The sequence below is a fragment of the Trachemys scripta genome, chromosome 3, assembly GCF_013100865.1.
Source record: "Trachemys scripta elegans isolate TJP31775 chromosome 3, CAS_Tse_1.0, whole genome shotgun sequence".
NCBI classification, from domain to species: domain Eukaryota; kingdom Metazoa; phylum Chordata; order Testudines; family Emydidae; genus Trachemys; species Trachemys scripta.
Window position 1 is genome coordinate 145,690,913 of NC_048300.1, and position 18,127 is coordinate 145,709,039.

The following is an 18,127-nucleotide window of genomic DNA, read 5'->3' on the forward strand; positions in this document are numbered from 1 at the left end:
CTGCCAACTCCAGAAATTCTTAATAGGTCCTGTGATCCCAGCATGGTCTCCAGCACCTCTTGGTTTTCAAATATCTCTTGCCTTAGACTCAACCATCCTAATGGTGTCCTCCAGTCAGATCCTTACAAGCCTTATGCTGGGTGTCTGGATGCTGTCCAATAGTACCTCAGACTCCACAGATGAAAAAAGTCCAATGTTTTCATGTCTGCCCCTGAGTGGATGTTACCTTGGCCCATACTGGATTGGACCTTCAACATTTTTATTTTTTTCCTTACTCTGTTTCTCAGAGCAAGCAATACCCTGCTTTCCAGGAAGTACCAAATTACAGAGTTTCAGCTGCGACAACCATTGTCTCTCAGATTCTCTCAAGTGCCCAGACATCTGCCTTGTGCCGCATGGCAGAGAGTGCTCGTACAATGGCTTCTTCCAAGACTTGCTTCATAATCAGCTAGCGTTACATTCGTGGAGCCCAACATGGTGACTTGCCTTGACCAGAGGAAGTGCAATCTAAGTGTGTGACTGTCTGTGAACCAATGTGAGTAAGTTTGTGTGGACACATGGGTATGTTACAGGCATGCCAGCAGTCCAAATTTCTCTAGTATAGACAAGGCCTTTTAATACTGGATATCTTCAAAGTTCAGTGCAATGTTTAACTAAGCTCATAAGCATATTTCTAGCTCAATGGCATGTTTCAGGATTAAGAATTATTCTCACTTTGCAGCTATGAAAACCGTGGAAGAGAGCGATTAAGAGACTTGTTTAAGGCTACATAACAAACCATTCGCAGAGCAGGGAATAGAATTCAAATTCCTTGTCCTGTGCTCAGTCAACTAGATCATACTGCCTCTTTAGGGCCAACCACTGAACAAGTGCACAAAGAAAGAGGAAAATAGCTTAAAGAGCTTCTTTATAGGCTTTTTGCATACAAGCAAGATTTTGGGCAGCTTTGATAAGAATCATAGAATCACAGAATATCAGAGTTGGAAGGGACCTCAAGAGGTCATCTAGTCCATACCCCTGCTCAAAGCAGGACAAATTCCCAATTAAATCATCCCAGACAGGGCTTTGTCAAGCCGGGCTGTAAAAACCTCCAAGGAAGGAGACTCCATCACCTCCCTAGGTAACGCATTCCAGTGCTTCACCACCCTCCTAGTGAAATAGTGTTTCCTAATATCCAACCTGGACCTCCCCCACTGCAACTTGAGACCATTGCTCCTTGTTCTGTCATCTGCCACCACTGAGAACAGCCGAGCTCCATCCTCTTTGGAACCCCCTTCAGGTAGTTGAAGGCTGCTATCAAATCCCCCCTCATTCTTCTCTTCTGGAGACTAAACAATCCCAGTTCCCTCAGCCTCTCCTCATAAGTCATGTGCTCCAGACCCCTAATCATTTTTGTTGCCCTCCGCTGGATTCTTTCCAATTTTTCCACATCCTTCTTGTAGTGTGGGGCCCAAAACTGGACACAGTATTCCAGATGAGGCCTCACCAATGTCGAATAAAGGGGAACAATCACGTTCCTCGATCTGCTGGCAATGCCCCTACTTATACAGCCCAAAATGCCGTTGGCCTTCTTGGCAACAAGAGCACACTGTTGACTCATATCCAGCTTCTCGTCCACTGTAACCCCTAAGTCCTTTTCTGCAGAACTGCTACCTAGCCATTCGGTCCCTAGTCTGTAGCAGTGCATGGGATTCTTCCATCCTAAGTGCAGGACTCTGCACTTGTCCTTGTTGAACCTCATCAGGTTTTTTTTGGCCCAATCCTCTAATTTGTCTAGGTCCCTCTGTATCCGATCCCTACCCTCTAGTGTATCTACCACGCCTCCTAGTTTAGTGTCATCTGCAAACTTGCTGAGAGTGCAGTCCACACCATCCTCCAGATCATTAATAAAGATATTAAACAAAACCGGACCCAGGACCGACCCTTGGGGCACTCCGCTCGAAACCGGCTGCCAACTAGACATGGAGCCATTGATCACTACCCATTGAGCCCGATGATCTAGCCAGCTTTCTATCCACTTTACAGTCCATTCATCCAGCCCATACTTCTTTAACTTGGCGGCAAGAATACTGTGGGAGACCGTATCAAAAGCTTTGCTAAAGTCAAGGAATAACACATCCACTGCTTTTCCCTCATCCACAGAGCCAGTTATCTCATCATAGAAGGCAATTAGGTTAGTCAGGCACGACTTCCCCTTCGTGAATCCATGCTGACTGTTCCTGATCACTTTCCTCTCCTCTAAATGTTTCATAATTGATTCCTTGAGGACCTGCTGCATGATTTTTCCAGGGACTGAGGTGAGGCTGACTGGCCTGTAGTTCCCCGGATCCTCCTTCTTCCCTTTTTTAAAGATGGGCACTACATTAGCCTTTTTCCAGTCATCTGGGACCTCCCCCGATCGCCATGAGTTTTCAAAAATAATGGCTAATGGCTCTGCAATCTCACCCGCCAACTCCTTTAGCACCCTCGGATGCAGCGCATCCAGCCCCAGGGACTTGTGCATGTCCAGTTTTTCTAAACAGTCCCGAACCACTTCTTTCTCCACAGAGGGCTGGTCACCTTCTCCCCATATTGTGCTGCCCAGTGCAGCAATCTGGGAGCTGACCTTGTTCATGAAGACAGAGGCAAAAAAAGCATTGAGTACATTAGCTTTTTCCACATCCTCGGTCACTAGGTTGCCTCCCTCATTCAGTAAGGGGCCCACACTTTCCTTGATTTTCTTCTTGTTGCTAACATACCTGAAGAAACCCTTCTTGTTACTCTTAACATCTCTTGCTAACTGCAACTCCAAGTGTGATTTGGCCTTCCTGATTTCACTCCTGCATGCCTGAGCAATATTTTTATACTCCTCCCTGGTCCAATCTTCCACTTCTTGTAAGCTTCTTTTTGCGTTTAAGATCAGCAAGGATTTCACTGTTTAGCCAAGCTGGTTGCCTGCCATATTTACTCTTCTTTCTACACATCGGGATGGTTTTTTCCTGCAACCGCAATAAGGATTCTTTAAAATACAGCCAGCTCTCCTGGACCCCTTTGCCTTTCATGTTGTTCTCCCAGGGGATCCTGCCCATCAGTTCCCTGAGGGAGTCAAAGTCTGCTTTTCTGAAGTCCAGGGTCCGTATTCTGCTGCTCTCCTTTCTTCCTTGTGTCAGGATCCTGAACTCGACCATCTCATGGTCACTGTCTCCCAGGTTCCCATCCACTTTTGCTTCCCCTACTAATTCTTCCCAGTTTGTGAGCAGCAGGTCAAGAAAAGCTCTGCCCCTAGTTGGTTCCTCCAGCACTTGCACCAGGAAATTGTCCCCTACACTTTTCAAAAACTTCCTGGATTGTCTGTGCATCGCTGTATTGCTCTCCCAGCAGATATCAGGGTGATTAAAGTCTCCCATGAGAACCAGGGCCTGCGATCTAGCAACTTCTGCTAGTTGCCAGAAGAAAGCCTCGTCCACCTCATCCCCCTGGTCTGGTGGTCTACAGCAGACTCCAATCACGACATCACCCTTGTTGCTCACTCTTCTCAACTTTATCCACAGACTCTCAGGTTTTTCTGCAGTTTCATACCGGAGCTCTGAGCAGTCATACTCCTCTCTTACATACAACGCAACTCCCCCACCTTTTCTGCCCTGCCTGTCCTTCCTGAACAGTTCATATCCAGCCATGACAGTACTCCAGTCATGTGAGTTATCCCACCAAGTCTCTGTTATTCCAATCGCATCATAGTTCCCTGACTGTGCTAGGATTTCCAGTTCTCCCTGCTTGTTTCTCAGGCTTCTTGCATTTGTGTATAGGCACTTTAGATAACTCATCGATCGTCCCTCTTTCTCAGCATGAGACAGGAGTCTCCCCTCTTGCGCTCTCCTGCTTGTGCTTCCTCCCAGGATCCCATTTCCCCACTTACCTCAGGGCTTTGGTCTCCTTCCCCCGGTGAACCTAGTTTAAAGCCCTCCTCACTAGGTTACCCAGCCTGCTGGCGAAGATGCTCTTCCCTCTCTTCTCTTCATAGATCAGAATCTCACCCTTCGTATTCCAAACATTCAGAAAGCTACCACTTCTTATAAATATGTCACTGTTCTTAGTCAAAGTTTTCATTCTTTATATTATTCCAGTTGTAGTTTCCCATAAGTGTCTACATTTTCTTAAAAAGTTGGCTGAAGAATTAATAGTAACCGCTCATGTTTCTAAAAGAAGTAATGAGTTTGAGAATGACCTTGATATTTTTGCTCATTTTGATGGATGTTAGGTGAGCAGACGGTAACGTGCTTTTGTCTTTGGAGAAGCACTTAACATTAACGCTTCCTGATGACCATTAGGAAGTCACCAAGGGTATGTCTACACTACAATTAAAAACCCGTGGTTGGCCTGTGCCAGCTGACTTGGGCATGCGGGGCTATTTAACTGCAATGTAGATATTTGGGCTCAAGCCCAGCTCTAGTACCCTGCAAGGGGGGAGGGTCCCAGAGTTTGGGCTACAGCCTGAGCCTGAACATCTACACCACAGTTAAACAGACCCTTACCCTGAGCCCAAGTCAGCAAGGGTATGTCTACACAGAAAAGAAAAACCTGCAGCTGGCCCATACCAGTCGATTCAGGCTCACAGGGCTCGTGCACCAGCCCAAGCCCGGAAGTCTACATGACAATGAAACAGCCCCATGACCCAAGCCCCGTGAGCCCAAGTCAGCTGGTATGAGCCAGCCACGGGTTTGCCTTTGCTGTATAAAACTTACACTAAGTCTACCTTCTTACACAGGGAAGGTGATGGTTTAAAAAGAATATTAAGGAAAATAATTACACCTAGATAAAGTGATGAAGACAAGCATTTCAACCGCTTTCACTTCCCTCTCCATGCAGATTCTTGGCAATTGCTTCCAAGAGAAAATTGACAAAATACAACAATCTTCTCACTCTCCCCTCCGCTTCCCTTCCCTTCTTCCTTCCCCTTCTACAATTCACATCTCCTTCTCCCATGTCATAGATAGCTTCTGAACTAGTACTCCATCCTTATGCTCCTTGATCAGCCACCTTTTACAAACTTGACTATGTTCTTGAACTCTTGTCCTCCCTTGGCTTCTGTCACTCTGCTTCTCCTTGTTCTCCTCCTACTTCTCTAGTCATTCCTTCAATATGTCCTTTGAAGGAACCTTCTCCTCTGCTCTCCAACTGTCTGTGGGGATCGACGAGCTGCGATCGATGCATCGGCAGTCGATTTAGTGGGTTTACTGAATCGCAGATTGCTCTCCAGTCAACTCCTATACCCCACCGGATCAAGAAGAGTAGGGGGAGTCGACAGGATAGCATCTCCCGTTGACATCGCGTAGTGTGGACCCACGCTAAGTAGGATCAAAGTTACGTTGATTTGGGTTACGCTATTGACGTAATTCAAATTGGGTAGCTTAGACTGAATTTCCCCTGTAGAGTAGACAAGGCCTCAGGCCCTAACCTTGGACTTGGACCGGTCTCTAGATCTTTATGTCCAGGCTATATCTAAATCTTGGTGATTCTTTCTGCATAACATCTCTAAGATACAGCCTTTCTATTCATCCACACAGCTAAAACTCTCAGCCACACTCTCATCATCTCACATCCTACTACATCTTTCTCTCTGGCCTTCACAAATGCAATCTTACCCTGCACACTTCCATTCAGAATACAGCTGCAAAGATCATTTTCTTAACCTGTCACTTTGATGTCACCTCTATGAGTCCACTCATTGGTTCCCCCCTTTCTATCCAATCTAACATAAGCTGTTGGTATTCACTTTCAAGGCCCTTTACAGTCCATCCCCACACTAGCTATCATCTCTCATTTGCTATTTAGCTGTCAGTATTCACCTCCAATTGGCCCATAAAAGCAGTCTCTCTTGCCCAATTGTTAAATTTTCAAACGTACTGTCAAGCTTCCTCCCATGCTACCCCAACATGTTTGGGAGGCAGTCCCCATAAACATCTGCAAGACCATTGCATTACCTACCTTCAAATCTCTCCTTAAAACTCTCCTTTACTGTGATGTCTACAAAAAACTTGATGACTGTTGTTTCTGCGTACCAGCAACCTCACTGCCTATTATGTTGACCAAAGCTGTCTCTCTGTTGCCTTGTACTCCTCAATCTGTCTGTATCTGTCTGTTATCTCTTGCCTTATACACCTCTACCCCAATAGAACGCTGTCCTCGGGAGCCAAAAAAAATCTTACCGCGTTATAGGTGAAACCGCGTTATATCGAACTTGCTTTGCTCCGCCGGAGTGCGCAGTCCCGCCCCCCGTGGAGCACCGCTTTACCGCGTTATATCCAAATTTGTGTTATATCGGGTCACGTTATATCGGGGTAGAAGTGTACTTAAATTGCAAACTCCTGGGACCAGGGACTGTTTTTGTTTGTACAGGACCCAGCACAAGGCTAGAACTCCTAGGTACTATAGTAATATAAATAATAAACTTTATCAGCTGTGGGGGCTTGGCCCCGTTGGAACCAAGAGCAGGCAACTTCAATGCCTTGGGGGGGGGGGGGCCCAAAATCCATCAGTTAAAAAAAAAAAAAAAAAAAAAAAAGGTTTCAATGTAAAAAAACCCCACCAGTACTGACTAAAACCAGATTAGAAGAGAAAGTTTTAAATAAAGCTAGGTGAAAAATAAGATCGTTTTCATGAGAGAAGTCTCATTTTTGCTCAATCTTCATATTTCCTAATAATTCATGTGTTATGACAATTGCACTGTCCTTCCATTTTTGAAAGTTTTTACCAGTTTGAGATAAACACTCCACATATGAAACGGGGAAGTTTGCTGTAACTTCAAGTGCAATCACTGTAAGCATGCTTTTCATTTAAAAATTGGCAATCCAAACAACTTCTACTATATAAAATTAATAAAAGGCAGTTTTCTTACGCTTCATTAAGGGGAACAAAAATAAAATCCTTCTCAAAAATGTCAACATGCCGTGTCCATGTTTTTACTCGCCCATGTCGCTTCTGCTGTACTCTGAAAGCAGAGAAAAAATATTCAATATCATTGTACAATATTTTATGCCACTATGTAATCTTTGTTTTGTTGGACTATTTTTATTATTATTATTTTTTTAAGACTACCTTTCTGGATATTTTCATGATATTAGCACTAGTGGAAAAAGATTTGTAGTGCATATTCTACATTTATGATTCTTGGGATAAGACTTCCGAGATTCTAGCTAGCATCAGCAGCTAAAATATAATTCCATATATTTTTTCTACAGGTTTTATTTGTGTAATGTCTCCATTGTAATGGCTTTCATTGTGTTTAGCACTTAATACATCACACTTACGATAGATTTGCAGTTTCATGAAGATTTCTTCTCTCTCTTTGATTAAGGCGTTTATAGAAAAATGAACTGAACACATGAATTCTGTCAGCATCTTCTTTTTTCAGTTTTTCTAGGACCAAATACCTGTTTTAAGAAAAAGAGCCTATTATTTATTTATTTATTTTTTAAAATTCCTGCAGTTCTTTTATGTAAAGCTCTGTGTTACTCTACTAGCTGACAAAGTCTGCCACATAGTGGCCATACTGACTAGACAGCAGCGCCCACCCAAAAGCTATCCCTCATTAAATTGGAATGAACTGCAAAAGTGTCATGGCTCAGTTAACTAACTAGAGTGAAACTAACAAATGCTGTGCTACCCACACTTTAAGGCAACATTTTTACTCAAGCAATTTCATTATTTTTTGTGGGTTTGAGTTGGTCCTTTATTATGGGTTTCTGTTTAATTTCTTTTGTTATTAAAGCATGTAGAAAATTTAATCTTATTAGTTAATGGGTCACTGACACAATGTACAAATAAAAAGCAGCAACCTTGAAGCTCTGTTACAAAAGAAAGAGAAATTAACGTTATAAAACTGAGGCTCTCAGTCTTCCCTTTTCTTCTAAAATATATTTTAATAAATATATTAAATTTATATATACATACACTTCTACATATTAGGCCCCAAACCTCAGTCACATGATTATATCATTTAATACCATAGGTTGAAAACTGGCATTTTTAAAAATCGCATTCTAAGAGACTGCTAAAAGACTTCTGAATAGCAAATTCTATAAATCAAAATAATTAAATTCATCTTAAAGAGAGGAAGGTTAAACTAAGGTTATTTTCTTCCCTACTTAGTGATCACTATTTTTCCTCTATAGAGAAGATTTGCAGAATCTTTTTTTAAAATTAAATGTGTGTCAAACAGGACATAAAGCATAAGATCGAAAACCTTTTAACAAAGTAAGAATTCAACTTTTAAATCTGGCAGACATACATAGCTTGAAACCAAGTCCATGACCTACAGAGCTTTCAAGAGCCATAGCGAGGAGATGCTAAAAACCAGCTTGAAATAACAAAACTTACTTTAAATAAAAATCAATAATAACATCATTTAAAAATTCTCCTTCATTTAGGCAATGGAGGTCTTCATTGGTCACAGAAATACCACCTTTAGCAGGAGGAGGTGGATAAACTATCAACCTGCAAAGAAAAATACATTAAATAATAAATATGAAACTCCACAGAAAGTAGTAAAGCATTGCAAAAACACAGAAAGACATCTTACTTTTCTATAGGACCGATAAAGACTGTATGTGGCTCTCCAATCTCATCATCATCATCAAAAAATTGAAATGGCGGTGCATTTCGCAGCTGCATTTTGGATTCAGAGACAACCTTATAAAAATGAATACAATATTTATTCCAACTGTACACTCAAAGTTCATAAAATTAAACTATTAAATCCTTGTAAATTCCCCCAAGAAAACATGTTCCATTGTTTTAAAAAACTGCTTTGAGAGGCTAAGCAGAGGCATTTTCCTGACAGAGTGGTAATATCATTAGTACCATGGTCTAAAAGATCCATTTAACATAACAAAGGGAAGAAAAATAGTTTTAATTCATTTATGGTACTTATATGTCAGTCTGACTGGCAGACAAACTAAAGTGATAGCTCAAAATTCTACAAGCTCTTAGGGAGTTACATTCGATGAAAAGAAAACACTAATTACATTTAGCAACAGTCAGGCAAAATAATTTTCCTCTTCTGGAATTGTACTAATGTAACACATTTAGCAAAAATTCTGCAAAAATGAAATATTTGAACTAAAAGCTACAAAGACAAAAAATATATACTAAAAGACAATTTCTCCTAATGAAACAGCACAGTCTAAGCATAGTATTTGTAAATCAAATGACATCACAACTCAGAGTAAAGCTTTGGTCCGAACAAAATATATTTACATTTTTTATTTTGTTTTCTTTAAGAGAAGAAGTGCTTCCTTTGGAGTTGTCTTCCAAGGATTTTGTAAAGGCCACAAGCCTACCATTGGCTTCTTCAAATGGAATTTTCACAAAGAAATCAGAAATATTATTCCTGATACCAATCTCAGCAACAATTTTTTCAAATATTGTATTTCCATGAGCATCAAGGCCAGTCTCAAAAATCAGAACAATGTACTGTTCTTCTGGATCTAAGGAAAAACAGATACACAATTGCCAATTAACTTAAAAATGCATAAAAATCTATCTGGATTTTCCTGTTTGAAAGTTATTGATGTTAAACAGCCTTAAGTTAAAACAAATGCATTAAAACAGTAGTGCCAAAATTTTACAACTTGGATTCCCAAAGTTAATCCTCATTTTCACAGGTGCGAACCACCACAAATCCCATGAGTATTGTGTGCTCTTATGTATTCTGAAATATCAGGCATATTTGATTTACAAGGTTCAAAATTAATGCACAAAGACATGCATCTAGATTTGAAAAATTTGGCCTAAGTTTGTTTAGCATGGTAAAGTTATCCTAAATACAAATAATCTAAAATACAAACATGCATAGATTTCTCACTCTAAAAAAAAAAAAAAAAAAAAAAAAAAAAAATCTCATAACAGCAGCAGCATAAAACGATGTGTACTGGGAAGGGGGGGGAGGAAGAAATACTGTTAAAGAGAACAGAAAGTGCGATAATTGCTTGCTGGCCATATTAAGCACATACATGGAGTATATTTTTGGAGGATTTAAAAAAAAAAAAACAAAAAAAACCCCACTATAATCAGTTTATTCGCCCATGTCTTACGTTTTGTCTAGCCATTTACACCTGTGCAAAGTATTGCAAAAATACTACCATCATCATTTGGAAATGTGGAGAATCACACCTGATACAAATATTAAAATAGACACAGAGTCAGAGGTCCTAACATACTTTAAAATGCAGCATCTTCTCTGTAATTTGGACCTCACTAAAAAGCAAATGAAATTATCAAGTCACCCATACTTCCTCTTTTTTTGTATTATATCTGTTGTCTTGTAATTTCAGTATAATTTCATATCAGTATAAGAAGAACATAAGAATGGCCTTATTGGGTCAGACCAAGGTCCATCTAGCCCAGTATCCTATCTTCTGACAGTGACCAATGCCACGTGCCCCAGAAATTAAAAGAACAGGTAATCCATCCCCTGTTGCTCATTCCCAGCTTCTGGCAAACCTAGGCTAGGGACACCATTTCTACCCACCCTGGCCATTGATGGACCCATCCTCCATGAATTTATCTTGTTCTTTTTTGAACCCTGTTATGGTCTTGGCCTTCACAACATCCTCTGGCAAGGAGTTCCACAGTTTGACTGTGTGTTATGTGAAGAAATACTTCCTTTTATTTGTTTTAAACCTGCTGCCTATTAATTTCATTTGGTGACCCCTATTTCTTGTGTTATGAGAAGTAAACAATGCTTCCTTATCTACTTTCTCTACATCAGTTATGATTTTATAGACCTCAATCATATCTCCCCTTAGCCGTCTCTTTTCCAAGCTGAAAAGTCCCAGTCTTATTAATCACTCCTCATACAGAAGCCGTTCCATACCCCCTAATCATTTTTGTTGCCCTTTTCTGAACCTTTTCCAATTCCAATACATCTTTTTTGAGATGGGGCGACCACATCTGCACGCAGTATTCAAGATGTGGGCGTACCATGGATGTATATAGAGGCAACACGATATTTTCTGTCCTATTATCTATCCCTTTCTTAATTATTCCCAGCATTCTGTTAGCTTTTTTGACTGCCTCAGCACATTGAGTGGATGTTTTCAGAGAACTATCCACAATGACTCCAAGATCTCTTTCTTGAGTTGTAACAGCTATGTTAGACCCCATCGTTTTCTATCTGGAGACAGGGGGCTTAACTGTTCCCATATCAACACCAGTATTCATTAGAAGCAATGCCACTGAAATCAATGGAGTTACACCAATGTATATCTGGTATAAGAGGAGAGTCATATTATATGTATGTGTGCGTGTGCACTTTTACAGACCTAGAATAAGCAGGTCCCCGTTCTGAAATGTTTATAATCTAAATTAGGTTTATAATCTAAATTGACAAAGAACCAAAAGGATTAGGATTAAGAAAGCAACATGCAAGTAAACTGACTTGAGCTGAAGTTTACCACACACTTTGATTTCATTTTTTGTTGATTTTGTAATTTCTTTACTAATAAATCCATCTGCCTTCTCTTACGAGCTGGAGCAATGTGCCAGCTCATCTATTACTATGTGACATTTAAAACATCCACCCTGTCTTTCCCGTCCCCCACCCTCCCAAACTGACATAGCTGCAAAGGAAAAAGGCACTTGGATGATACCAGATTAAATTTGAATAAAAGGAGCCTCTGGGAAAGACTCTTCATGCTCTCTCCTGCTTCTAGAAATCTGGAGTATCTGCAGCCACTTTGGGAGGAACCAGACTTTAGTACAGGAGTTTAGGAGTCTATCCTGTTAAACATTACGGTAACCCTAGTTACAGGGCTGTTCCTAGACATTGTGGTGCCATACGCAGCGCTCCCCCCGCCCCCGATGGGAGGGGAGGGCTGGCCAGCACCAGGCCTCCGTGGGGGGGTGGGGGGAGACTGTGCCCAAGGTCTGTGGGGGGCAGGAGCAGGCTTGGGGGGCAGGGAGGAACTGCCACCCCAGAACACACCGGTGGCGCAGAGCGGGCTGGAGCCAGGTCACGCTACTTCCCGCCGCCCGGTGAGTGCACATCACGCCTGACCCCTGCTGCAGTCCCCTGGGACGTAGCTCAGGGGAAGGGGTGGAGTGGGGGCAGGGCTGGGATGGAGCAGGGGTTGGAAGAGGCAGGGTGGGGCAGAGCAGGAGCAGGGCCTATAGGAAAGGGGTGGAGTGGGCATGGGGCGGGGACAGCTTTCCTGGATGGCTCAGCCAGCCGGGGGATCAGGTTGGCCACTGGAGCAGCATACAGCTGTGTAGGACACTAAGAAATTTGGGGCAATTTGGTGCCCCAAATAGCTGCGTAGTTTGCATATGGGTAAGGAGGGCCCTGCCTAGTTAGTCACTAACTCAGAGAAAAGGAGTATGAAAGTAGATCCAATATTGTTTTTTGAAAGTTTCATATTTTAAGGCCAGAAGGGACCATGAGATAATCTATTCTTAACTCCTGCATAACACAGACCATAGCATTTCATCCAGTTACCCCAGCACGAAGTCCAATAAACTGTGTTTGACTAAAGCATATCTTTTAGATAGGCATCTATTCTTGATTGAAAGACATCAAGAGATGGAGAATCTACCATTTCCCTTGGTAGGCAGTTCCAACGGTTAATCACCCTCTGTCAAAAATCTGTGCCATATTTCTAATTTGAATCTGTCTGGTTTTAACTTCCAGCCATTGGTTCCTATTATACTTTTCTTCACTGAAAGAAAGAGCCCTTAGTACCCAGTATTTTCTTCCCATGAAGATAACTGTGTGTAAGTACCAAGTCACCTCTGATCTTTTTTGATACATTTAACAGATTGAACTGCTTCAACCTGTCACTGTCAGGCATTTTTTCCAGCCCGTCAATCATTAGCCAAACAGGCACATCTTTTCATTCTTTCCCTAATGAAAAGGGCATGAGGGCCCAGAATGAAAGTGAATGAGTGAATTTTTTTGTGGTAATGAGTTCCACAGATTGTTTGGCTGTGCACTACACTGAAAACAAACAAACAAAAACACACACACACCATCCACACAAAATTCTGCAGAAGCAAGTCCCAGAGCCCGGGTCAACTGACTGTCTTGTGGTGCTCGCACTATGGGGCTAAAAATAGCAATGCAGACATTCTTGCTCAGAATGGAATCTTGGCTCTGCAACTCCATAAGTGGGGTTGGGTGTTGGAGCCCAGGTTGGAACATCTACGCTGCTATTTTTAGCCCTGTAGCATGAGCCCTAATCAGTTGATTCGGTCTCAGACTCCCTGCTGTGTGGTTTTTCCCACCTCCCCCAGTGTTGACACACCCTAAAATACAGAATATTTTTGGGGAGTTTTAAAATTTACTACTAAACTGTTCAGTATGATTTAGTAGCAATCTGATGTATACTATATAACCCAAATAAGATTGAGATGATGTTCAAAGGATGCTCAAACCAAACAGCAAAAATAGCGGACGTATCAGCATACCATGAAAGTTGAGAGTATTGGCTCATTCATTTCTAAGGTTTGTGACCAGGGGAGTCTTGTTGGTTCCCCTGTTGCTACTGGATTTTCAAGTAGCAGCAGACGTTAAATGAGTTTTGGTGGTATTGTTTGGGCTTAGAACAACTGAGGTGGTTAAGAGCTACTAATATTACATGTTTGGATGCCCTTTCAATTTTTTAAAAGTGCATTTTATGGAACAATTTGTAATATAATATATAAACATAGAAAGAAGTTTATGAGAAACACTTGTCACTCATTAGGAAACACCTTGGTAATTCACTTGTAAACCCAATTCGCTAAGCAACATGTGATTTATCCAAGTGGTTTCTGAAGCACCTATCTCTGTGGTACCTGAATTGGTCATCCCTAACTTTTAAGAAACACTTTTCAAATCACGCTTCTTCACTTATGTGTTTTCAATCTTCTTAAAAATAAAGTGATTATTAAAAAAGTTATCTTTGACAAGGGCTAAAACTGTGCAGGTATCCAGAGTAACTCCAGATGTCAGGAATCTGTCTAATATGCCCTATGGGAAATCAATAGGATCATCTCTGAGTGAGAGGCTGAAATGGTCAAGAAAGAAAAGTAGGGTTTAACCTACTATTATTTATTTTATATTACAGACTTAAGAACTATGCAGAGATTAATCTCATATTTAGTGTCTATATGTCTAAATAGTTTTACAAGCTAGCACTTTCAGCAGCAAAAGTAACCTGTGAGAATTTCTGTTCACAGCTGATGGCTATGGATCATTGTTTACCTTTTCCAAGCAGTTTCCATGGAAACAAACTGCACTGGGAATAAATTTTTATTTTTTTGGTTACTGACCTAGGTTACTTAATTCTCAAAATAAATTGTCCCCACACATTCATCCTTTTGGAGTCATGCACTCAAATGCATACATTCTGAATGTTAACAGTAGTTAAGCCAAGCTTCCAGATCTACTCCCAGGAGTGAACCATTACAGCTTCTGACAAGACTGCAGCATTCTACACCCTGACTTTGCTCAGCAGTTGACATACAACATTCCCTAGCTCCTCGGGGTCAGAATAAGGGAGACGATTGCAAAACACTGCAACATTAAGTGGTGTCACGGCCTGACTGCTCACCTCCTTGCCCTGAGATACTGATGGAGGGGACTGGCTGATGCAGGGTGGGGTCTGCTGCAAGACTAAGTTTAAACAGCTTCCACTGCTATTTGCTGGTACTATTCTGTTGCTTTTTGTACTTTTCTTTTATAAAAAGCATGGTACCAGCATGTACCAATAGTCCTGGGTTTAGTGAAGAGGTTCTCAGAAATAAGTATAGGTTTTTAAAGCTCTGTCCCACCCAAAATGGGGGAGAGTTGGCAGGTAGCATACTAGACTAAACCCATAACTTTAAGAACTAAAAACTGAACAGAACAAATTAAACAAACAACAACAAAAACACAACACCTTTAAATGTGGTAAGCCATCTGCAGTTCTTTGTAAACCCACCACCAACCGGATTTAAGGAACAGCTCTCCCTCTTGGTTACCTCCGTTTAAAAATGGGATTTCAGTGCTTTTTAGGCATATGCATAAAGGCAAACAACTCTCAAATACGTAACTACTTTTAGTAGTGATTCTATATCTGCCTGGCTTTGCATACAACTCCAAATGTGAAGACCTATGCTGGCAATTTCACAAAGGAAATACTTATTTTCTCTGATCAGATCTTTGCTGCCATGAAAATATGAATCTTCTGACAAGCTCTAATTCTCAGCTTCTGGTTTCCAGTCTCCATTTCCACATATACTGAACAAGGAAAGGGTTTAAAATATTGACGTGTTCAAAAACTAAAATAGATGCTTCCTCTTACCACAAACTTTCAGTTTTTATGGAAATGAGACTGGAAAGGGGACTGTTAGTCACCAGTTGAGAGGAATCACTAAAAATCCATTTCACTGCTCAGCAGGCAAACAGAAACTGCACTTACCACAATACAAATAATAGTGATGACAAAGCACTAGGCTGAAAACCAGCCTGTGACCATAGTCTGAGGAAGAAAGAGTTTAAAACACTTATTAAAAATTTGCTCTAAAATATTTTTTTTTTATTTTTTTATTTTTACTGAATATGCATACTTCCGGGGTGGTTGAAGGCAATTCTTGCATAATCATAGAAACGTAGGGCAGGAAGGGATCTTGAGAGGTCATCAACTCCAGCCGTCTGTGCTAGGGTAGAACAGAGTACACCTAGACCACCCCGACATGTGTTTGTCCAACTGGTTATTAAAAACCTCGCATGAGGAGGATCCCACAACCTCCCGTGGAAGCGTATTCCAGAACTTAACTACCTTTATGGTTAGAAAGCTTTTCCTAATATCTAACCTAAATCTCCCTTGCTGTAGATTAAGCATGACTACTTGTCCTACCTCCAGTAGACATTAAAATTCAACTATGTCAACTTTCTGAAACAAAAAATTGACCGCAATACATTCCAAGAACTTATTGGAAATTTTCTGTTTTGCACAATTACTTTTCCAACAGATGTCTGAGTAGTTAAAGTTCCCCATCACTACTAGGTTCTGTGTTTTGGATATTTTTGTTATGTGGCTGAAGGCAATCTTCCTTCAGTTAACATCACAAGTGAAGCATAACTTGTGTGTTGCTTAAATTCAGTACAAACATACATACACATACATTTAATCTTAAACATATTTATGTAAGAGTGATGAACTGCATACTAGATAGAAAAGTACAGTAGATTAATATGCTATGCTTTAAGATGAATTTCATTTTAGAGTTCCTGAGTTTAAATCTAAAATAAAATAAAATAATTCTTGACTTCCTGGCAAATATCTGACCACATCACAAGATTACCATAAGAACGTGGTATAATGTGTTACTGTTTCTATTCAAGCAGAGGTGCAGATGTAGAAAGGGGTGGTAACAGTGAAATTATAAGATGACCATGTCATGACAATTTAACACCCCACATAAAAACTTACTCACCCGTGTTTCACCAGGATTACTGATAAAGAACTAGTTTTACTAACCTGACAAATATTAACAATAACATGTACATAGATAGGGGTGAGTGGGAGAATAGAATGTTGCTGGGCTGTTTAAAGTTGTCTTGTCAGAGATGCACAGGAAGGCGACAGTGTCTGACTAAACCATATATTACTCTAGCTAGTGATATTAGTCTCACTTTTTTTAAAGACCTAAAAGATAAATTGTGTTTTAAAATTTGGTTAAGTTACAGAAATAGACAAACTAGGTTTACTTACTCACTCCTTTACAGTCATACCAGACATTATCCTTCTCCCTACTCATCTTCAGTTGGGATCTCAGGCTAAGACAGGCAGCAGGTACTGTTTGAAGAAACACTACTGGTAATTTTCGGACTCCACACCACTCGCATTTGGTAAGTTCAGAAGTTTTTAAATTAATCTCTCGGGAATCACTTTCTGACTCTAGGGAAAAAAAACAAAACTTCATTAAAGCCTATATGAAGATGCCCTTTGCAACTTTTCATGTTAGTTTTAATGAGAACTGACAATTCATTTGTTTGCTGCAGACAAAGGAATTTTTAACAAGTCTCAGATTCAAAACTACATAGATGGTGATTTCTGTTTCAAAATTAAAAGGCTCTATTGTCAATAGGCAGGAAAGCCATTAAACTTAGTGCAAAGACACACTATATTTATTCTTTATTCCATGGAAAAAAAAGATTCCCAGGGTAATTACATTTGTCTCTGCCTGCAGTATTGAAAATTTTAAAATGAACCTATGAAATGTGCTTTGCCCATGTCCTCTAAGGCAGCGGTTCTCAACCGGGGGTCTGCAGTCCCCTGCGGGGGGCAGTGAATAGGTTTCAGGGGGTCCGCCAAGCAGAGTCAAGGTTAGACTCGCCAGAACCCTCCTACCGCCTCTGCACAGGGGCTGGACCCCAATGCCACCCCATGGATGCTGGAGCTGAAGCATGAGCACCTGAGCTTTGTGGGCCCCCCTGTGGTGTGGGGCTCCAGGCAACTGCCGGCTTGCTACCTCCTAACACCGGCCCTGCATTTTATATGCAGAAAAACAATTGTTGCAGCACAGGTGGGCAGTGGAGGGACCTCAGAAAGAAAAAGGTTGAGAACCCCTGCTCTAAGGAAGGGGAGTTTTAAAATGAAGGGAATAAAGACACACACGAACTGTGATTGCCCGGTAGCTCCTAGAAAAGGGTGAGAGACTACACCAAAAATGGTACAGTTCTTTAAAGGAGTGAACTTGAGCTATATTACATAGCTTTCCAATTTAGAGCTATATTTTATTGGCCGAGCAAAGTGAAGTCCTAGACACAAATAGCTGGCATTTCTCCATTTAGATGTAACACAGTAACTACTGAACAACACAATTTCAAAATTTCAGAGAATATTCCTGGTCTCAATGGACAGAACCCTATTGATTTTGGTGAAAAAGGGAAAAATGCAAGCCATACAAGGCCCCTGGCATCTGGTTAACAGACCCAGCAGCTTCAACCAGGTCTAGAATTGCTTACATATCAAATAATCTATTGATGGCAGCCATTACACCTTTCATCATAACAATACCCTGCACTCTCCCAATCTCAGCTCTGTCCATCCTCTCAAAAGATTTTAACATGTTGGCCCCTGAATGACAGGGGGAAAAAAAATGGTGAGGGGGATGGGACCCTGCC

The 18,127-nt window shown here is 41.0% G+C and overlaps 1 protein-coding gene across 5 annotated transcripts in view; it reads right to left on the bottom strand.

The window, feature by feature from the left end:
- SENP6 (SUMO specific peptidase 6) overlaps positions 1 to 18,127 on the bottom strand; it is a 147,414-nt gene that overhangs the window by 23,966 nt on the left and 105,321 nt on the right. For 4 of the 5 annotated variants that reach the window (XM_034766186.1, XM_034766183.1, XM_034766184.1 and 1 more), the window contains 6 exons: positions 16,713 to 16,898; positions 9,235 to 9,464; positions 8,558 to 8,667; positions 8,356 to 8,472; positions 7,287 to 7,409; positions 6,875 to 6,967 (listed from right to left, as the gene is read on the bottom strand). In XM_034766186.1, the coding sequence (XP_034622077.1) occupies positions 6,875 to 6,967; positions 7,287 to 7,409; positions 8,356 to 8,472; positions 8,558 to 8,667; positions 9,235 to 9,464; positions 16,713 to 16,898 (859 nt within the window). The remainder of the gene's footprint in view (positions 1 to 6,874; positions 6,968 to 7,286; positions 7,410 to 8,355; positions 8,473 to 8,557; positions 8,668 to 9,234; positions 9,465 to 16,712; positions 16,899 to 18,127) is intronic. The other variant, XM_034766185.1, reaches the window with a different exon arrangement.